The sequence below is a fragment of the Myxine glutinosa genome, chromosome 2 (assembly GCF_964187855.1).
Source record: "Myxine glutinosa chromosome 2, kmMyxGlut1.1, whole genome shotgun sequence".
In the NCBI taxonomy this organism is placed as follows: domain Eukaryota; kingdom Metazoa; phylum Chordata; class Myxini; order Myxiniformes; family Myxinidae; genus Myxine; species Myxine glutinosa.
This window is the reverse complement of record NC_136262.1, coordinates 29,330,357-29,354,060: the sequence shown is the minus strand read 5'-3', so window position 1 is coordinate 29,354,060 and position 23,704 is coordinate 29,330,357. Positions and strand designations below refer to the sequence as shown.

The 23,704-nt window shown below is 43.9% G+C and overlaps 1 protein-coding gene across 2 annotated transcripts in view; it reads left to right on the top strand.

Moving 5' to 3' along the window:
- LOC137422725 (gap junction beta-2 protein-like) overlaps positions 1–23,218 on the top strand; it is a 40,047-nt gene extending 16,829 nt beyond the window's left edge. For both annotated transcript variants that reach the window (XM_078773051.1, XM_078773052.1), the window contains exons 2-3: positions 1,260–1,625; positions 22,647–23,218. In XM_078773051.1, the coding sequence (XP_078629177.1) occupies positions 1,275–1,625; positions 22,647–23,117 (822 nt within the window). In that variant the 5' untranslated portion in view covers positions 1,260–1,274 and the 3' untranslated portion in view covers positions 23,118–23,218. The remainder of the gene's footprint in view (positions 1–1,259; positions 1,626–22,646) is intronic.
- Positions 23,219–23,704: the final 486 nt, after the last annotated feature.

Here is a 23,704-nt window from a genome sequence, read left to right as displayed (position 1 = left end):
TATGTGCCCGACCTCACTAATGCTCTTGTAGCTGATTGGAAGCAAATCCCGCAGCAATGTTCCAACATCTAGTGGAAACCCTTCCCAGAAGAGTGGAGGCTGTTATCGTGGCAAAGGGGGGACCGACTCCATATTAATGCCCATTCTTTTGGAATGAGAATTGTGATGTTCGGGTGTCCACACACTTTTGGTCATGTAGTGTATGTATGTATTTGTTGTGTGATATCGTGGAAATAACATAGACAGAGGAAGTTATGTGCAAAGTTGTCATGTCCACCTCATAAGTTTTGATTTCAATTCAAATTAAAAGTTGGTCTTCTGAGATATTAAAATATTAGATGAAGTCTCATTTTTTAGAGAAACATGGAGAATATCAGGTTCAGCAGAGTAGGTCTTTGAGATGCAAAGCCGACGCTCATTTGGGGGCAGTGTGATGTGAAATACACAGCCAAGTAGAAGCAGCATGAAGATAAGAGACCAGGAAGACAGATAGAGGATAGGAAGAAGATGACATCGAAGCATAAAGTATTATATTACTCCATTTACTTTGTATGAATACCTGGTATGCTGCTGAAAGGTGGAAAGGTACCGAAGAAAAAGTTGGATCAATACACCTATATCTACACACCTTTCGAGTGCAACCAGTAAATCTGATCTCCCAACTTAAGGCTACGTACGTATGATGATGTAGATCTTGAAGAACTGTGCTTCCTACAGAAGTTATAGTTCCTGAAGTTGATGGAATTGGCATTCTTTCTGCAGTGGTATGGCGAATAAATTGAACTTACCTGGGATAAAAGGAATTTTCAGGTGATGAGGAAATGTTTGGTGCAAATTATAACAGTTGGCAGAGTGGCACTCGAGTGTCATTCTCCAGTGAGCTCGAGAGGTCATTGATGTTCAACTAGAAGATAACTGATCTGAGAAGACCACATTGGAGACGTACCGGCCTCCATGAGGGGAACGGAAGTGAAGATGTCATTGTTAGTCTTTACATGCCCGGAAGATATCGACACGCCAGATATGGAGGACAGGATTGAACACCAGACCTCACTCGTCAAATGTATCCTGTTTATTAAGAGAGCATTGTGACCTTGTTTACACATTTTTGGATGGAAAACTTACAAGGTACAGGTTGAATTGTGGAAAACAGGTAAGGAGTTTAACAGGTTTAACCCAAATCAGGTTGAGCGAATACTGTAAAGTACTAACTGGAAAAGTGTTTTTGACTGAATATATATTTGTTTTCTTTCTTCAAGGCAAATCTGTCATCAATGTCAAGCAAAAGAAACCCATCCTCCATGGATTGGGGTGGTCTTTTTGACATAATCAATGGCATCTCCACATACTCGACGGTCATCGGACGTATCTGGCTCTTCGTGGTCTTCCTGTTCCGAGTCCTCGTGCTGGTTGTTGCTGGAGAGTCCGTTTGGGGAGATGACCAGTCGGACTTCGAGTGCAACACACGTCAACCCGGGTGCACCAACGTGTGCTATGACCACTTTTTCCCCATTTCCCACGTCCGCCTGTGGGCGCTGCAGCTCATCTTTGTCGCCACACCGACGATGCTGGTGGCGATGCACGTCAGTTCACGCTACCGGCGGGAGAAGAAGAATGGTGGCCAGGTAAGAAGAGCTTATCTTGGTTTGTCGAGGCATTTGCATTTGCATTTGCTGTATAATTATGCAGAAGTGACTTTTTTTCATTACATCTTAACACATTCATATCATGTATGATATTCATTCATTCAATACTTTCCGCTTCATTCATTCATCCAAAATCCGCTTCCGGTTTCTCGAGCGAGGTGGCGACTTTTTATCTCTCCAGGCATAAAAAGTTTAAGTATTTTTCCATTCGTGTGTTTGTCAAATTTCCACTCGTTATTTTATTGTGTGTGTGTTATTGTGTGTTTCGAGTTAGTTTTGGTTTGAAATTCGTATAACTTGTAATTAATTAATCGTTTTCTGTTCGCTCTGCGTGCGCGGCCTTCTAACTTGAGGCTTCCCCTGTCGATGTTTTGTTAATTTAAGTTCCTTCCTTCGCTGTATTTATTGGTTCTTAGATTTTTCTCTTCTCCCCCGAACTTCCCCGAACATCTACTCTTTGTCGAACGTTTTAAATGCCCCCCCCCCCCCAAAACAACATTTATTTCCTTTTCTCCACATGTGCTGTTGTCTCATCGTGTGCTTCTGTCCACGTGCTTTTCTCCACGTGCTTCTATCCACGTGCTTCTATCCACGTGCTTCACCCCACATGCTTCTATCCACGTGCTTCTCTCCACGTGCTTCTCCCCACGTGCTTCTCCCCACGTGCTTCTCTCCACGTGCGCTCTCACCCCGCCCCCTTTATCTTCTTGTCTTCCACCTTTTGCCCTGTTCACATGACACGTGGTTGTCCCTCTAGGCTCCCTCTCCCTGTCGGTATTTTGTGAATAAAAGATTGTTTTTCACGGTTTTGTTAAAATATTATTTAAATATGTTTAAACTTTCCCCTGCAGTGTTTTATTCAGTGGTTTATTACAACTCGCTGTTTTTCTTCCGATTTAAAAGACTTTTTTCAATTTCCTCTTCAATTCAGCCACTTCAAAATATTCAATCTCTTACAATTCTTCCTCCCTACATGCTCTAAACTCACCTTCATTCCACCCCTCCTCCATCGTTTTAAAAGGGATATCTGACTTGAAAATCACAATAAACCCAATTTGTTATAATTGTTCGTTTTTCATCAATCATCACACCTCCCCTCCTAAATTCCCTCTTCCCCCCTCCCTTTCAATTCTCCCCCCTCTCCCCTCCCCTCCTAAACTCCCCCCTCACCCATCCCCTCCAAATCTCCCCCCTTGCCCCTCCCCTCCTAAGCTCCCCCCTCACACCTCCCCTCCAAATCTCCAACTTTGCCCCTCCCCTTCAAATCTCCCCCTTCCCCCTCCCCTTCAAAACTCCCCCCTCACGCTCCCCTTCAAAACTCCCCTCCCCAACCCCTCCCATTCAAAACTCCCCCCCAACCCCTCTCCTTCAAATCTCCCCCCTACCATCTTTCTTCAATTCTCCCCCCTCCCCCCTCATCCTCAAAGCCACCTCCTCCCCACTGAGTCTCACTTCTATTTCAACCTCCACATCCTCCAACCTTCTACTTTCTTCTGCCCTTCCCTCCCTCAAACAACCCCTCACTGTGCCTCAGCCCATCACCATCAACCCATTTGTCCTCCTCATCCTTCCCTTTCTTGTAACTCTTTTGCAATCTCTGACACACTATCAACAGCTCTCCCTACCTCCCCCTCTCATCCTTCATCTGATCCAACCCTTCCCCTCCCCTGCCCTGCACCCGATGCTCCCCGCCCCCTCTTCATTAACGGTATGGACCTCAAACATCCGGGGCCTTCGCTCAAACCTGATTTATTTATTTTTTTTTTTTTGTTTTTTTTTTTTGTATACAAGATCGAGGCTCGTGAAAGAGCGAACATTAATCACACAGAAAGACAAACAGACACATAAAACAAATAACATCGGGAGCGGTAGACAAGATGGGGAGAGGGGGAAGGACACAAACACAACATTTGAGAGCAGGGACCGAGAGACATGGAGACATCGAGAGATCTGTGGGAGGGAGAGGGCTTTGGGGGGGAGGCATGTGAAGGGGGGGAGGCATGTGAAGGGGGGGGGGGGGGTGGGAGAGGTATAAACATATGGACACTGCCAGGATTTCCAGGAAATAAGTTGGAATTTCAAACAAGGTGGATCTGGGGTGAATTAGTGGGGGTAGAAAAGATCAAGGTTATGGATGGGGGAAGATAAGAGATGGTGGTGAACAGCTGTTTTAAAGACCTGGAGGGAGGAGAGGGATTGAAGGGAGTGTGGGAGTTTTTTCCACAGGCGGGAGAAAAGAGGAATGAAAGAGTGAAGGTGAGCAGAGAGCCGAGATTTCGGCAGTTTAACCATCAGAGGGTTGCTGGCAGATCTTGTGCGACGTGTAGGAATATTTGGGGGACAGAGCACAGAGAGAGCTGGGGGAGCAAGGCCGGAGAGGAGTCGGTAGAAGACAGAAAGACCACCTACCTGCCTGCGGTGAGTGAGTGAAAGGCCCTCAGAGATAGCTTCATCGCGGGAGATTCCAATGATTTTGAAAGCTTTGGATTCAACAGCGTGAAGCCGAGCCAGGTGTGAGGCAGGAGCACCAGCCCATAGGGGCGAACAGTATTCCATTGAGCTGCGGATGAAAGCCTTGTAAGTGGTGAGGAGCTCAGGTGTGCCGAGGAAGGACTTCGCACGACGGAGGATGCCCAGTCGGCGACTGGCTTTGGAGGCCAGCTTGGAAATGTGGTTTTCCCAAGAAAGATCATGGCAGATAGTGAGGCATGATTGCTTCTTCTTCTTCTTCTTCTTCTTCTTCTCCATTCAGGTTGCTTCTGACAATCCAGACTTGATCTGCTTAACAGAAACTTTCCTCCTTCAAGATGTCTCTGATTCCTTAATATATATTCCTGGTTACTCACTCCTCCGGTGTGATAGACCTGAGCCTCGTCCTGGTGGTGGGGTTGCTATCTTTATCAAAAACTATCTTCCTCACTCTCCTTGCACTGCCCTCTCTCCACCCCACCCCCAGGAGTACCTCTGACTACGGCTTCCTCTCCGCTCCCACCTTTTGTTCATATGTGTTTTGTACCGTCCTCCAAACAGTGATGACTCCATTTACATTTCGCTGTCCAACAACATGGACCAACTTCTATCCATTCATCCCAACTCTCTCTTCCTCATAAGTGACGACTTCAACTGTCATCATGCCAGCTGGCTGGGTGTGGGTTCCTCTCTCACCAGTCATGGCATCTCAGCAAAGGACTTCTGCGAATCATTGGGACTGACACAATCTGTCAATTTCCCGACCCGGATCTCAGTCAATGGAGTATCCTCTCTTCTAGACTTCTTGGTTCTGACAAACTTCCCTGCAAATGTCTCTTGCTCTTCTTCTGCTCCAATCGGTTCTTCTGATCGTGTGCTTGTTAAAGTGGATATCTCTCTGGCCATTCTCAGAGAGCCTCCTCACCATCGACGAGTCTGGCATTTCCCTCAGGCCGACTGGCACGGTCTTCAAGCAGCCATCAATCATCTGGACTGGTCTCCCATATCTACTGCCACTGACATCAACTCATCCTGGGAATTCTTCCAAAGTAAACTGCTCTCTCTCTCATGCACAGATTTATCCCATCTCGTCTTCAGTTGTCATACCCTTCCTACCGTCCATGGTACACTGAATCTTGTGGTGAGGCAGTTGCCCTGAAACAACTTGCCTTTGCCTCTTGAAAGGCTAATCCAACTGAAGGCAATCTCAGTTCCTTCCACCAAGCTCGGAACAAGTGTGTGTCTACCCTCAGGAGTGCCAGGAAGCACTATCTCTCCACACTCAAGAATGAACACTCAAACCTGTCTCCTTCCTCCAAATCCTGGTGGCGTCTGGTCAAATCTGTTTCTGGTGGTTGTTCCCCCTCCACCCCCTCCCTTACTTCAAATGGCTACACAGTTGACACCACACATGACAAAGCAGAATGCCTCAACTCCATGTTTGCCTCAAAATCTTGTGTCCCAAACTCATGTCTCTCTGTACCCACCTTACCCAGTCGAAACTAGCTGCTCCTGGACTCTGTGTCCATCTCTCCTGACAAGGTGGAGAAGTTTTTGTCAAACCTCGACTCTGATTCTGCAACTGGACCAGACGGCATCAGACCACGGGTCCTAAAATCCTGCTCTGCCACTCTATCTCACTCTCTCTCTCTCTGTTCTCTTCACCCTCTGTTTTGTTCAAGGTCATCTTGGAAATCAGCAAACATTACTGCTTTGCACAAAAAATGTGCAAAAACAGATCCTTGCAACTACAGACCAATCAGCCTGCTCCCAATTATCAGCAAAGTCATGGAATCCATCATTGCTTTGGATATCAAATCCTTCCTCTTCTCTAATGGCTTGATCTCTGATCATCAATTTGGATTCAGACCAGGTCATTCTACTCTGGACATGCTGCTTCTGCTGTCTCAACAATGGATGGAGGTCCTCAATGCCAAACAGGAAATCAGAGTTGTCTCCGTTGACATATCATGTACTTTCGATACGGTCTGGCACCCAGCTCTGCTCACCAAACTCTCCTCCTATGGTATCTATGGAAATCTCCACGCATGGCTTGCGGACTACCTCTCTGGTCGTAGTCAACGTGTGGCCCTGAATGGATTTCTCTCATCTCTCCTTCCTGTTCAGGCTGGAGTTCCCCAAGGCAGTGTTCTGGGCCCTGTGCTTTTTCTGGTCTTCATTAATGATCTCTCCGACTCTCTGGAAAATCCTCTCTATCTCTTTGCTGAAGATTCCACTCTGTGCCGCTCCATTCCTCATCCCTCAGATTGGCAGTCTGCAGCCTCCTCACTCTCTGCAGACCTGGACAAAATCACAGACTGATAAAACAAGTGGAACATGTCTTTCAATCCTGAAAAATCTCACACTCTTACTATGTCTCTCTGCAAAGACCGACTGGAAAACCCTCCCATCTACTTTCTCAACAATCCTCTCCAAGAAGTTCTGTCGCTCAAGCTTTTAGGTCTCACTATCTGCCATGATCTTTCCTGGGAAAACCACATTTCCAAGTTGGCCTCCAAAGCCAGTCGCCGACTGGGCATCCTCCATCGTGCGAAGTCCTTCCTTGGCACACCTGAGCTCCTCACCACATACAAGGCTTTCATCTGCAGCTCAATGGAATACTGTTCTCCCCTTTGGGCCGGTGCTCCGGCCTCACACCAAGCTCGGCTTCACACTGTTGAAACCAATGCTTTCAGTATCGTTGGAATCTCCTGCGATGAACCTAACTCCGAGGGCCTTTCATTCACTCACCGCAGGCAGGTTGGTGGCCTTTCTGTCTTCTCCCAACTCTTCTCCGGCCTTGCTCCCCCAACTCTCTCTGTGCTCTGTCCCCCAAATATTCCTACAGGTCGCACAAGATCTGACAGCAACCCTCTTGTGGTTAAACTGCCAAAATCAAGACTCTCTGCTCACCTTCACTCTTTCATTCCTCTTTTCTCCCGCCTCTGGAACAAACTCCCTCACTCTCTTCAATCCCACTCCTCCCTCCAGGTCTTTAAAACAGCTGTTCGCCACCATCTCTGATCTTCCCCCATCCAAAACCTTGATCTTTCCTACCCCGATAATTCACCCCGGAGCCACTTTTTTGAAATACCGACTTCTTTCCTGGAAGTCCTTGCAGTGTCCATGTGTTTTACACCTCTCCCACCTTCCCCCAAGCCCTCTCCCTCCCACAGATCTCCCGATGTCCCTGCTCTCAAATGTTGTGTTTGTGTGCTGCCCCCTCTCTCCCCATCTTGTCTACCGCTCCCCTTATTTTATGTTTAATGTGTCTGTTTGATTTTTTTTGTGTGATTAATGTTAGCTCTTTCACGAGCCTCAATCTTGTATACAAAAATAATATATATATATATATATATATTTATATATATATGTCGGTCTAAGACCTCAAGGGAAGGAAGAAGAAGAAGAATCAGAGCAACAATGTTTAATGGGATCGATTACAAACACACAGTGTGGAGCAAGGCTCGAGAATGCACCGCCTAACACGCAGCGGGCAATTCCTCAAGACACTCGCTGCAAAATAAGTAAAAAGGCATTTCATTTATAGCAAAATATCAGACAAGAATCTGCGCTAAAGACATAGCAAAACCTGGGCCATAAAGACCCACCTTCCCTCGTCCCTTCCTGAAGAAGGCCAAACTTAGACAAAAAGATGTAAGCATAGGATAGGCTGAGCCTTTTTGGCTCTTTATCTAAACATATCAGACCCGAGCGCAGGCCGAAGAAAATATTCTCATACACTAGGCTAAATGGTAGATGAATGATTGGATACACATGCTGAATACAATAACTATCAAAGGATGTGTAATGTCTATATTTCTTTCCAAGGTTGGTTACATCCTTGATTTAGGAGACATACTAGAAACTACAAAGATATATAATTAATTATTCCCTTCGTGAAGGAGGCGTTTGGCGACATGTTTTCCCTGTACGTGGGTCGCGAGCATTTTATCTACTGTCTGGCACATACATTCAAGGACTTGTTTACTGGGCTAAGGATCCACCCTGCACCTCGAGCCTCGAAACCACATTTTGTCCACTCGCCTCTGCCTGCAGCTGAGTTCAAATCAGTTTTCAGAAGCACGATATATAATTTCAGATGTTATGATCAATTGAGTCATGGGATTTAAACCCTAATGGCTAACATATATATATATATATTCTGAAACGCAAAAGAAACTTCCCACCTTTGAAACCTTTAAATATCAACAATAACACTGCGTGTAGTAAATGTGTGAACTTATTTGTGGACAATAGTGTCCTCACTGTCAGACAAAACGGTCACGGATGGTCACTTGAACCTTCAATGGTCACTTCATAGCACAGTGGAACGAGGTCACTCTCAGCAATGAGTTAAGGTTCTGTGTGGACAGTCCTGATGGGCACCATCTCTGGTGGCCAAGGTCCACCGCTGATGCTGCTGGCACCATCTCTGTCGGTTGCGGCGATGGGCAGCCGTCATCACGGGGCCTCTGTATGGTCTTCTGGCAGTCAGACCATAGTCATGCAGTCGTCTTCGTGCAGTATCATTGGAGATCCGTGGGTTTGCACGCCCCGGCGTTTCTGCTGCAGTGCGGGATGCTGGACGGAATCGATCCCGCAGGTGACTTCGGACCATCTGCCTGTCCTGCCTTGCAGTGGTGACTCTTGGCCTCCCTGATCGAGGTCTGTCATCTGCAGAGTTGTGGAGGGTGTCTCTGTCCACCAGGGCCAATATCGTCTGGTGTGAACAGCCAAGGTGACGTGCCACCTCACGGTAGCTCAGTCCGCCTTGCAGCATGCCCAGTGCACGCTGCCGTTGATCCCTTGACAATCGTGGCATGTTGATTGAAATGCCCATTTTGCACTGGCCTTTTTAAAGCCAATATCAAGACATCACGTGCAGCTCATTAAAATCATCCCGTACCCCTTGGCTAATCACTGACAGCCAAAACGGCTGTTCAACAGCTGTGCTATGAAGTGACCATTGAAGGTTCAAGTGACCATCCGTGACCGTTTTGTCTGACAGTGAGGACACGATTGTCCACAAATAAGTTCACACATTTACTACACGCAGTGTTATTGTTGATATTTAAAGGTTTCAAAGGTGGTAAGTTTCTTTTGCGTTTCAGTATATATATATATATATATATATATATATATATATATATATATATATATATATATATATATATGTATGTATATATATATATATGTATGTATATATATATATATATATATGTATATATATATATATATATATATAAATAAATATATATATATATATATATATATATATATATATATATATATACAGACTTGGCATTTAATGTGGAATATTTTTTTTGTGGGGGTGAACTTACTTTTCAAGATGACTTAGAACCCAAAGTTCATTGGAATTATGTTGAAATTATTCTAGATTTTGTTAATGTGACCTTTAAAAGAAACAAAAACCACATTTGACATTTCGAAGCAAATAAATTGATCCTTGAAAGTGATGTAAACTGATATCAAACTCAATTCACGGACAGTACTGTGTTTAAGCTTCTGTACGTTTTCCAGAAGTATCTCTTTATTTTGCATATTAGCCAAAAAAAAATTCAACAAAAACAAAAGCTAAATTATGACTGGGATTACGGACATTAAAATTACAGTTCAGTACTTCGTGTAACCCCCACGAGCATTCAGGAGAGCACGTACACATCGAGGCATGCTGTTCACGAGATTTGCCAAGGTTTGGACAGGAATCGCTTGCCATGCAGTGACAATAGTCTGCTGCAATTCACGCACAGAGGTAGGCTGCTGGTCCAAGTTTTCGATTTGACGCGTTAATTCTACCCACAAGTTCTCTATCGGATTCATATCCGTGGACATGGCAGGCCACTCCATATGCTCTACACCACGGTCAGCAAGAAAGTGTTGGATCATGCGAGCACGATGAGGCCGTGCATTGTCATCTTGGAAGACAAAGTTTCCTCGAAAGGCTGCACGAGCAAATGGAAGCAATGTTTCTTCCAGAATGACCCTGTACTTGAACTGGTTCAGGTTTCCATTCAGAACAACCAGGTCAGTTTTGCCCCCTGCATGAAAAGCAGCCCAAACTATCACCCCACCACCTTGAGCTTGGACTCTTGGCACTATACAATCTTCGTTGTGGGCTTCATGCACTTGTCTGCGCACTCGGACGCGGCCATCTTGACGATAGACCAGAAATCTCGACTCGTCACTGAAGGTCACGTGATTCCAGTGTCCTGGCTGCCATTGACGGTGCTCTCTGGCCCACTGCAATCGGCGCTGGCTGTGTTGTCTGGTCAGGTGTGGCTTTCTCAGGGGACGCCTGGCACGATAGCCTGCTTGAACCAGTCGTTGGTTGACTAGCCTTCTGCATACAGGCACATTTGTCAGTTGCTGCCACTCAGCCTTAAGCCGATTAGCTGACTTGGTACGGCCATTGCAGACTAACCGGTGCAGCTGGCGATCATCTCTCCTTGTGGTTCTGCGTGGACGTCCTGGCCTCGGTATTGGAGTAGGGACACCCCTCTCAGCATTTCGTTTCAGGATCTTTGACACCTGACCTTGAGTGATGCCATACTGCCGAGCAATAGCACGCTGTTTCATGCCAAAATTTCGTAAAGCCACCACTCCATGACAAACTGCATTGTCAAGTTGACGGACCATCTCCAGAGGAAGCGGCAATAACTTTTGTAGACGTGCAGCAGTTGTTTTCCACTAATACAGAACGCAACAACCCTTATATACCCGATTGTGAAGCCAATCATCAAATGTACCTGTCCTTACATTTTGTCACGCCACCTGTGATATAATCCTGTTATTGACTTCTTTTTTGCGAAAGACAATCAGTGACATGGTTCTTTCAACAAAGACATCACCGAAGGGTAAAAGAAACTCACCAGATTGATATACTGAGTTCAGAAAGTAAACCCAAGTCAAGAAAAAAAAAAAATCCATATTAAATGCCAAGTCTGTATATATATGTATATATACATTCATGCTGGTACAGCTCTGCATCCCCCTCCTTGGATCCTTTGTCTCCAAAGCTTCTGATCCTCAGCCTCAATCTCTGGGTGATGGATTCCTTACTGGTTATAGCCATTTATAGCCTCTTACGGTTATAGCCTCAATCCCATCCCCCCTCTTCTCTTCGGCCTTTCTCTTCGTCTCCTTCTTTCCGACATCCATCTCTCCGCCTTTCTGCCTGCCCGATCTTCCCCCATCCTCCAGACATGTCCATCCTTTATGAAACACCGCTCTCTGGCCAGCTCATTTAACTTCCTCTGTCCAGTATTTATCCTCACTTCCTCGTTGGTTACTCTCTGCATCCAGCAAATCCCATGTATTCTTCTCAGGCATCTAATGTCAAAACCATTCATTCTCCTTTGCTTCTCCTTCATCAAAGTCAAACTCTCCGAACCCGTAGAGCACCACAGAGATTACTGCTGCATTGTACACCTTCATCTTGGTTCACAAGGTAACATGCCTTCTTCCCTAAAGATCTCTGCTCAGACTACTGAAGACCTATCCCAGCAATGTCAGCCTTCCAATTCACTTCCTTGTTACTACCTGCTCCCTTATCTGTTATCTTGCTTCCTAAATAAAGAAACTTCATCTTTCTTCATCTTTCTTCATCTTTCTTTTCATTTGGCCTTGTCACAACCTTCCACTATATCCAAGGAAAATTCACCTTCAAACCAAATTTCGCACTTTTGTCATGACCCTTCTGAGTATTGCAAATCCTGCAGCCGCCACATCCGTCACATCCAGCAAAACCACATCATCCGCAAATTCCACATCCCACGGTTTATGATCTGCAATCTGGACTCCTTCCCTTACTTAACTTCCTCAATCAACTATATGAAACACGTAGTCTAACACAATGTTGAACAAGCTGGGAGACAGGATGCCATCCTGCCGTTCTTCAGTCTTTACCTTAAAATACAACTTTATTTACCTTAAAATTTAACTTAAAATACTTTCACTCTTTCATTCCTCTTTTCTCCCGCCTCTGGAACAAACTCCCTCACTCTCTTCAATCCCACTCCTCCCTCCAGGTCTTTAAAACAGCTGTTCACCACCATCTCCTATCGTCCCCCATCCAAAACCTTGATCTTTTCTACCCCAGCTAATTTCACCCCAATTCCACTTTTTTGAAATACCAACTTCTTTCCTGGAAGTCCTAGCTGTGTTCCTGTGTTTTATACCTCTCCTACCCTCCACCCTCCTTCCCATGCCTCCTCCCCCCAACATGTGTTTTATACCTCTCCCACCCTCCACCCTCCTTCCCATGCCCTCCTCCCCCCAACATGTGTTTTATACCTCTCCCACCCCTCTCCCTTCCCATGCCTCCTCGCCCCAACATGTGTTTTATACCTCTCCCACCCCTCTCCCTTCCCATGCCTCCTCCCCCAAACATCTATTTTATACCTCTCCCACCCCCTCTCCCTTCCCATGCCTCCTCCCCCAAACATGTGTTTTACACCTCTCCCACCCCCTCTCCCTTCCCATGCCTCCTCCCCCCAACATGTTTTATACCTCTCCCACCCCCTCTCCCTTCCCATGCCTCCTCCCCCCAACATGTGTTTTATACCTCTCCCACCCCCTCTCCCTTCCCATGCCTCCTCCCCCCAACATGTGTTTTATACCTCTCCCACCCCCTCTCCCTTCCCATGCCTCCTCCCCCAAACATGTGTTTTATACCTCTCCCACCCCCTCTCCCTTTCCATGCCTCCTCCCCCCAAACATGTGTTTTATACCTCTCCCACCCCCTCTCCCTTCCCATTCCTCCTCCCCAAAACATGTGTTTTACACCTCTCCCACCCCCTCTCCCTTCCCATGCCTCCTCCCCCAGACATGTGTTTTATACCTCTCCCACCCCCTCTCCCTTCCCATGCCTCCCCCCCCCCCCCCACCAAGCCCTCTCCCTCCCACAGATCTCCTGTTCTCTGCTGCCGTACTTGTGTGCTTCCCTCTCTCTCCCCATCTTGTCTCCTGCTCTCTTTATTATATGTTTTTTTGTGTCAGTTTGTTTTTATGTGATTAATGTTAGCTCTTACACGAACCTCGATCTTGTAAAAACAAAAAAACAAAAAACAAAAAAAACCCTGAACTTTCTACGACCAATTCTCATACAGGTGTCTGTATCCTCATACAAACATCTTATCAACCTCATCACTTTCTGTCAGCACCTTCCAAAGTCCTTCCCTTTATATATCGTCATATACCTGCTTGAAGTCGACAAAGCACACATAAAATCATAAGCCATTTCCTCCTCCTTCTTAATTTGAAAATTTCAGATCCTTTCTTTGTTTAGTTTGTTTTCTTAAAACATGTTTTGCATAACCTGATCTCTTTCACTGGAGAAGAAATGATCTTAAACTCCACACAAAATATCAACATGTCATCTCCGACATGCTAAACAGCACACAATAGCAAGAAATAACACAAAAAACACTCCAGAGTAAAATAAAACTGATCTTGGTGGGAAATCCTCAGATTTTCTGTCCATAGTATTGGTTTCCTCTGTCATATTGTCAAATAGGTTTGAATTTCATCTGATACACTCATAAAACAGCTCTTATGTGTGATTATAAAGGAAACATCATAACTACGGCATGTACCATGTTAGAAAAATCAAAAAAAAAACATGAATATTAGAGGAGTGTGTGTGTGTGTGTGTGTGTGTGTGTGTGTGTGTGTGTGTGTGTGTGTGTGTGCATATACAGTCACATAAAAAAGTAAGTACACCCCATGTAAAGTTTTGACTTTTTCAACATATTTCAACATACAGCTATTTGATCTTCATTTCAACAATATTGATAAATAAAGGTGATATAATATAACAAATATCATGAAACATTTACATTTTGTAGTCCATTGTATAATTTAAATAAACATAAATGCAAATTTCGCATGTGGAAAAAGTAAGTACACCCCTACATTTATCACTACTTCAAATACCTAAAATTAGAATCAGGTGCACCAGCTCAGGTGCAAATGATTAGAACATCGTTGGAGAGGATCTTGGAGGAACCTGTCTTATTTAAACCTCAGACATTTCGTTTGGTTTGCTCTTTGTTGTTGAAGTGTGCGGCATCACCATGCCGAGATCAAAAGAGCTCTCTGAGGCCTTCAGAAAGAAGGTTATAGATGCCAACGAGTCTGGGAAGGGATTTTAAAAGGATCTCCAAACAATTTGAAATCAATCATTCGACTGTCCGGAAGATCATCTACAAGTGGAGAAGATTCCAAACAACTGCCAACTTGTTCAGGCCAGGCCGCCCCAGCAAGTTCAGCCCGAGAGCAGACCGCAAGATACTGAAAGAAGTCTCTAAGAACCCCAGAATGTCATCACGGGACCTACAGGTAGCTCTTGCCACTGTTGATGTCAAAGTGCACGAGTCTACCATTAGAAAGAGGCTGCACAAATTTGATCTTCATGGGAGGTGTGCCAGGAGGAAACATTTGCTGTCCAGAAAGAACATCAGGGCAAGACTAAAGTTTGCCAATGAACGCCTAGGCAAAGACCAGCACTTCTGGAACAATGTGCTCTGGACAGATGAGTCAAAGGTAGAGCTATTTGGCCACAGTACCAGAAGACATGATTGGCGAAAACCAAAGACAGAATTTGACCACAAGAACCTGATACCAACTGTAAAGCATGGTGGTGGAAATATTATGGTTTGGGGCAGCTTTGCTGCATCAGGGCCTGGGCAGCTCACCATCATAGAATCCACTATGAATTCTTCATTGTACCAGAGGGTGCTTGAGGATAATGTGAGGCCATCTGTCAGAAAGGTGAAGCTCAACCGAAGGTGGACCTTGCAACATGACAATGACCCTAAACATATCAGTAAATCCACCAAGGAATGGCTGAAAAGAAAGAAATGGAGGGTTCTGGAATGGCCAAGTCAAAGCCCAGATCTAAATCCCATCGAGATGTTGTGGGGGGATTTGAAACGAGCTGTGCATGCAAGAAACCCTTCAAACATCGCACAGCTGAAAGAATTCTGCATGGAGGAGAGGGCAAAAATTTCTCCCACTCGATGTCCAGAGACTGGTAGACAGTTACAAGAAACGCCTACTTGAGGTTGTTTCTGCCAAAGGGGGCAATACCACCTATTAGAGCCAAGGGTGTACTTACTTTATCCACATGCGAAATTTGCATTTACGTTTATTTAAATTATACAATGGACGACAAAATGTAAATGTTTCATGATATTTGTTATATTATATCACCTTTATCTGTTAATATTGTTGAAATGAAGATCAAATAGCTGTATGTTGAAATATGTTGAAAAGGTCAAAACTTTACATGGGGTGTACTTACTTTTTCACGTGACTGTATATTTCAATAGAAAATCCACAGCACAACCAAATCAACTAATATAAGGTATGTTCTCCTCCAACAATTTGAAACAATTAAGATAGAGAAAAATTAGGGTCATATGATGTTTGGTGTGTTGTGCATGAACTTCCTGAACCTGAGCAGGGTTTGCGACGAGGTTTCGGGGCCCAATGCGTCCTAACGCTCCCCAGGGCCGGGCGAGATCCGAGGACGGCGTCCCATCTGGGCAGCTTTGCCCGCCACCCTCACCAGACGAAAACCATACACGAAGTTGGACTTCAGGAAGTTCTGCTCTTTCTTATCTGTTTCCAATTGGTGGAATAGAGTTTAGTGCAAACAGTTAGAAACTAATCCAAGCTAGAACATGAATGATAAGATGAGTTGTCAGGTGTCGATTTACAGTATTGTTGTTGCAATGATTGTTACCCTTGCCTGAGGAGAGGATATTGCATTCGAGTCCATTTGTCACTTGCCAGAAAAAATTCCGGCAAGTATGTTGATCTGTTCGTTTGTCTGTCTGTCTGTTTGTCTGTCTGTCCGTTTGTCTGTCTGTTTGCAGCACTACGTCTACACCATTGCACATAGAATCGCCAAACTTTGCACACATATTGGGCTTGCCCTGGAATAGACTGTGCCCAATTGATGACGTCATCAGTCACGTGGTTCGGCCGCCATCTTGGAAAAACCGAAAAACTGCACCTCTATATCTCCGAAAGTACTGAACAGAAAAAATTGAGACATGGCTCATTGTAAAGAACTCTCCATGTGGAATAAAATATGTTAATGATGACGTCATCAGTCACGTGGTTCGGCCGCCAACTTGGAAAAACCGAAAAACTTTGCACCTCCATATCTCCGAAAGTACTCAATAGAAAAAATTGAGACATGGCTCATTGTAAAGAACTCTCCATGGGGAATAGAATATGTTAATGATGACATCATAGGTCACGTGGTTCGGCCGCCATCTTGGAAAAACCGAAAAATTTAGCACCTCCATATCTCCAAAAGTGCTGAATAGAAAAAATTGAGACATGGCCCATTGTAAAGAACTCTCCATGTGGAATAAAATATGTTAATGTGACGTCATCGGTCACGTGGGTCGGCCGCCATCTTGGAAAAACCGAAAAACTTTGCAGCTCCATATCTCCGAAAGTGCTGGATAGAAAAAATTGAGACATGCTCATTGTAAAGAACTCTCCATGGCAAATAAAATATGTTAATGATGACGTCATCGGTCACGTGGTTCGGCCGCCATATTTGTCCTAAATGGCCGATAAAAAAGTAAAATCCGGCAAGTCCTCGGTCTCTGACCGATTTTTCATCTGTTTGTCTGTCTGTTTGTGTGCAGTACTACATCTACACCGTTGCACATAGCATCGCCATATTTTACACACATATTTGTCTTGCCCTGGAATAGACTGTGCCCAATTTTTAACTCTTTCGGCCCAAGGCCTCCATTATGACGTCATAATTCGATAATTCGACAAGTACAAAACTTCATCCAATCAAGATGCAATTTATTGAGCGCCATGTCGGCATAAAGTGATGGAGAAAAACAATGATGACGTCATCGGTCACGTGGTTCGGCCGCCATCTTGGAAAAACCGAAAAACTTTGCACCTCTATATCTCCGAAAGTGCTGAATAGAAAAAATTGAGACATGGCTCATTGTAAAGAACTCTCCATGGGGAATAAAATATGGTTATGATGATGTCATAGGTGCCTTAATTATGACGTCATAATTCGACAAGTACAAAACTTCATCCGATCAAGATGAAATTTCTTGAGCATAATCTCGGAATAAATTAGTTTAGAAAGCAAATAATGATGACATAATCGGTCACTTGGTTCAGCCAGCATATTTTTTATTCCGGAAAGTCTTCGGTCTCTGACCGATTTTTCATCTGTCTGTCTGTTTGTGCGCAGTACTACGTCTACATATTTGCACATAGCATCGCCATACATTACACACATATTTGCATTGCCCTGGAATAGACTGTGCCCAATTTTTAACTCTCTAGGCCCAAGGTCAAGCTCAAGGTCACATAAAACGTGAAAATCGTGACCGCAGCATAAAGCCAGGGCGAGGTGGAGTGATACAGCGGAAGATTTCGACGGTTTAAATGAAGCCGCGATGAGGTGGATTTTCATTGGGACCTTCATCCTGATTTCGTTTCCTCCACCACCAAAGGTGGATGGAGGTTATGTTTTCACCCCTGTCTGTTTGTCCATTTATGTTGGTCGGTTGGTTTGTTACTTGCCGGAATAGATTGGCCACAATAGATTTTGGGTGTTATGGGGGCTTGAAGCCAGATTTTAATCTTACAGCCCCCATGTTGGTGCTCGCCGTCACTGCGATGCGAAGCAAAAGACGCCTCAGAGCTGTCACATTCACAATCGCTATGTCGTATGTACTCCCGATACGTGTTTCCTTCATTGTAAAAACTACCAAGTCAACAGATAAAAGGATTTTGATCCGATAGGTGTTACGGCCTTGGTAAGATTGATGGAGACAGCGATCTGTTAGCGTATTCACCGCACAAATAGCTATGTGGAATTCTCTCATGTAGAGATTAAACCCACGTCGTTTGAACTTTGGCAGAGGTCATTATTTACTTTTAATGATGTTTATATACGAATCAAAAAGAAGATAATTGGTTTTGGGTCGTCCTTTCCACATATCTCATGGGATTGTGAGTTGGAGAGAAGACTGTGATGGCGGGGAGTGGGTTGGCATTCTCTCAAGCAGGGATTCAACCCATGTCCTTATGTATTCTTATTTTGATCCAAAATGGCTGATAAAAAAAGTACATTCCTCGGTCTCTGACCGATTTTTCATTTGTTACTTGCCGGAAAAGATTCCGGCAAGTATGTTGATCTGTTCGTTTGTTTGTTACTTGCCGGAAAAATTTTTCCGGCAAGTATGTTGATCTGTTCGTTTGTCTGTCTGTTTGTCTGTCTGTCTGTCTGTCTGTCTGTCTGTCTGTCTGTTTGCAGCACTGCGTCTACACCGTTGCACGGCGAATCGCCAAACTTTGCACACATATTGGTCTTGCCCTGGAATAGACTGTGCCCAATTGATGACGTAATCGGTGACGTGGTTCGGCCGCCATCTTGGAAAAACCAAAAAACGTTGCACCTCTATATCTCCGAAAGTACTGAACAGAAAAAATTGAGACATGGCTCATTGTAAAGAACTCTTCATGTGGAATAAAATATGTAAACGATGACGTCATCAGTCACGTGGTTCGGTCGCCATCTTGGAAAAACGGCAAAACGTTGCGCCACGATATCTCCAAAAGTGCTGAACAGAAAAAATTGAGACATGGCTCATTGTAAAGAACTCTCCATGGGGAATAAAATATGTTAATGATGACGTCATATGTCACGTGGTCGGCCGCCATCTTGGAAAAACGGCAAAACTTTGCACCACTATATCGCCAAAAGTGCTGAACAGAAAAAATTGAGACATGGCTCATTGTAAAGAACTCTCCATGGGGAATAAAATATGTTAATGATGACGTCATCAGTCACGTGGTCGGCCGCCATCTTGGAAAAACGGCAAAACTTTGCACTACAAAATCTCCAAAAGTGCTGAACAGAAAAAATTGAGACATGGCTCATTGTAAAAAACTCTCCATGGGGAATAAAATATGTTAATGATGTCATATGTCACGTGGTCGGCCGCCATCTTGGAAAAACGGCAAAACTTTGCACCACTATATCTCCAAAATTGCTGAACAGAAAAAATTGAGACATGGCTCATTGTAAAGACCTCTCCATGGGGAATAAAATATGTTAATGATGACGTCATCGGTCACGTGGTTCAGCCGCCATATTTGTCCTAAATGGCCGATAAAAAAGTAAATTCCGGCAAGTCCTCGGTCTCTGACCGATTTTTCATTACTTGCCGGAAAAAAATTTCCGGCAAGTATGTTGATCTGTTCGTTTGTTACTTGCTGGAAAAAAATTTCCGGCAAGTATGTTGATCTGTTCGTTTGTCTGTTTGTCTGTTTGTCTGTTTGTCTGTCTGTCTGTCTGTTTGCAGCACTGTGTCTACACCGTTGCACGGAGAATCGCCAAACTTTGCACACATATTGGTCTTGCCCTGGAATAGACTGTGCCCAATTGATGACGTCATCGGTGACGTGGTTCGGCCGCCATCTTGGAAAAACCGAAAAACTTGGCACCTCTATATCTCCGAAAGTACTGTACAGAAAAAATTGAGACATGGCTCATTGTAAAGAACTCTCCATGGGGAATAAAATATGTTACTGATGATGTCATATGTCACGTGGTCGGCCGCCATCTTGGAAAAACGGCAAAACTTTGCTCCACTATATCTCCAAAAGTGCTGAACAGAAAAAATTGAGACATGGCTCATTGTAAAGAACTCTCCATGGGGAATAAAATATGTTAATGATGACGTCATCGGTCACGTGGTTCGGCCGCCATATTTGTCCTAAATGGCGGATAAAAAAGTACATTCCGGCAAGTCCTCGGTCTCTGACCGATTTTTACTTGCCGGAAAAGATTCCGGCAAGTATGTTGATCTGTTCGTTTGTTTGTCTGTCTGTCTGTCTGTCTGTCTGTTTGTCTGTCTGTTTGCAGCACTGCGTCTACACCGTTGCACGGAGAATCGCCAAAGTTTGCGCACATATTCGTCTTGCCCTGGAATAGACTGTGCCCAATTTATGACGTCATCGGTCACGTGTTTCGGCCGCCATCTTGGAAAAACCGAAAAACTTTGCACCTCCATATCTCCGGAAGTGCTGAATAGAAAAAATTGAGACATGGCTCATTGGAAAGAACTCTCCATGGGGAATAAAATATGTTAATGATGATGTCATTAGTCACGTGGTTCGGCCGCCATCTTGGAAAAACGGCAAAATTTTGCTCCACTATATCTCCAAAAGTACTGAACAGAAAAAATTGAGACATGGCTCATTGTAAAGAACTCTCCATGGGGAATAAAACATGTTAATGATGACGTCATCGGTCACGTGGTGCGGCCGCCATCTTGGAAAAACCGAAAACTTTGCACCTCAACATCTCCGAAAGTGCTGAATAGAAAAAATTGAGACATGGCTCATTGTCAAGAACTCTGCATGTGGAATAAAATATGTTAATGATGACGTCATATGTCACGTGGTCGGCCGCCATCTTGGAAAAACGCAAAAATTTTGCTCCACTATATCTCCAAAAGTACTGAACAGAAAAAATTGAGACATGGCTCATTGTAAAGAACTCCATGGGGAATAAAACATGTTAATGATGACGTCATCGGTCACGTGGTGCGGCCGCCATCTTGGAAAAACGGAAAAAAATTTCACCTCCATATCTTCGAAAGTGCTGAATAGAAAAAATTGAGACATGGCTCATTGTAAAGAACTCTCCATGGGGAATAAAATATGTTAATGATGACGTCATCAGTCACGTGGTCGGCCGCCATCTTGGAAAAACGGCAAAACTTTGCACCACGAAATCTCCAAAAGTCCTGAACAGAAAAAATTGAGACATGGCTCATTGTAAAAAACTCTCCATGGGGAATAAAATATGTTAACGATGATGTCATATGTCACGTGGTCGGCCGCCATCTTGGAAAAACGGCAAAACTTTGCACCACTATATCTCCAAAAGTGCTGAATAGAAAAAATTGAGACATGACTCATTGTAAAGAACTCTCCATGGGGAATAAAATATGTTAATGATGATGTCATAGGTTCCTCCATTATGACGTCATAATTCGCCAAGTACAAAACTTCATCCGATCAAGATGAAATTTCTTGAGCATCATCAAGGAATAAATTAGTTTAGAAAACAAGTAATGATGACTTCATCGGTCACGTGGTTTGGCCGCCATATTTGTCCTAAATGGCCGATAAAAAAGTACATTCCGGCAAGTCCTCGGTCTCTGACCGATTTTTCATCTGTCTGTTTGTCTGTCTGTCTGTTTGTCTGTCTGTCTGTCTGTCTGTTTGCAGCACTGCGTCTACACCGTTGCACGTAGAATCGCCAAACTTTGCACACATATTGGTCTTGCCCTGGTATAGACTGTGCCCAATTGATGACGTCATCAGTCACGTGGTTCGGTCGCCATCTTGGAAAAACGGCAAAACGTTGCGCCACTATATCTCCAAAAGTGCTGAACAGAAAAAATTGAGACATGGCTCATTGTAAAGAACTCTCCAGGGGGAATAAAATATGTTAATGATGACGTCATATGTCACGTGGTCGGCCGCCATCTTGGAAAAACGGCAAAATTTTGCACCACTATATCTCCAAAAGTGCTGAACAGAAAAAATTGAGACATGGCCCATTGTAAAGAACTCTCCATGTGGAATAAAATATGTTAATGATGACGTCATAGGTCACGTGGTTCGGCCGCCATCTTGGAAAAACCGAAAAACTCCACCTCCACATCTCCAAAAGTCCTGAATAGAAAAAATTGAGGCATGGCTCATTGTAAAGAACTCTCCATGGGGAATAAAATATGTTAATGATGACGTCATCAGTCACGTGGTTCGGCCGCCATATTTGTCCTAAATGGCCGATAAAAAAGTACATTCCGGCAAGTCCTCGGTCTCTGACCGATTTTTCATTTGTCTGTTTGTCTGCACAGAATAAATATGATTTTCTCTGCAACCGTTGGTCCGATTGACAGGAAATTTTCACCATAGGTGCAACTCCTTCTGTAGAATTTTAGGTCACGTTTATGTCATCGGTCACGTGGTCCGGCCGCCATCTTGGAAAAATCGAAAAACTTTGCACCTCCATATCTCCGAAAGCGCTGAATAGAAAAAAATGAGACATGGCTCATTGTAAAGAACTCTCCATGTGGAATAACATCTGTTAATGATGATGTCATAGGTGCCTCAATTATGACGTCATAATTTGACAAGTACAAAACTTCATCCGATCACGATGAAATTTCTTGAGTGTCATATAGGCGCAAATTGGTGCAGGGAAAAAAAGATGACGTCATTGGTCACGTGGTTCGGCCGCCATATTTGTTTTAACACAAAAGCCTTAAAAACCACTGAAAACACATCCTCGCGAGGGTCTGCAATCTCTGATTGTTCTTTCTTGTTTCTTATGTAAAATGTGTTCTACAATTTTTGCTGTGGAAGATTATCCTGATTTTTTTGTTATTTTTCACCCATCTCTATTCGCCCCTGTCTTCGCAGTTTGTTAGTTACTGGCAAAAGAAGACGTATGGAAAGAACTTTGACCAAGTGAACGAAGTGGAACTCTCTGGAGAGACCATAAAGAAGAGGTTGGCTCGTATTGATGGAGGCCTTCTCTTAACCTATCTACTCAGTATCACGGTCCGAATGGCTCTCGAAGTTGTTTTCCTTTATGTCTACTATGCACTCTACCACAGTCATCACATGCCAAGGAAGCTCGAGTGTGACGTTTCACCATGCCCGCAAGTCGTCGAGTGTTTTGTCGCTAGGCCGACGGAAAAGACCATATTCACGGTTTTCATGCTTTCATCTTCGGCTGTTTGCCTTTTGCTCAATCTAATAGAGTTCCTCTACCTGTTTGTTAAGCGGTGTTGTTTAGAACCTGTAAGAAATAAGCACCGTACCTGTACCATAATAACGAAATCACACCAAAACAACCAGAACCAGGTATTTGTGATCGACAACTGCTGATGGAAGTTCCTACATTTCCATAAGACTTTTATGTGAGCTATGACAATTTAAAGAATTTATACTAAGTCGGCTTAAGAATATATATATATATATATATATATATATATATATATATATATATATATATATATATATATATATATATATATATATATATATATATATATATATATATATATACATATACATACACACACACAGCACAGCCAAGTGAAGTGTGTGTGGTATTGTTGTTACGTGGACGACACATTTGTCACCTGTCCCACCATTCATGAGGCTATTGGAAAAACCTTTCCTTCCATCAGGTTCACCTACGAAGAGGAACAGAATGGATCCCTGTTCCTAGATATGATCGTGACAGGGGGGTCCTAAAGGAGGTTTGAACATCACTGTTTACGAACATCACTACGCAAATGCCAACATTAATTTTTGGATTCCTCATGCTCTAAATATTCCAAAAATGTATCGTTTTGCTAATCTCCAAAATTTTGAACGAAAAAGCATAGTGAACCTGACTATATCAGACATCTGCCATTTTGGATGCGAACCCGAATAAAGCCAAAATAAGGATTTTGGAGGCATTTACA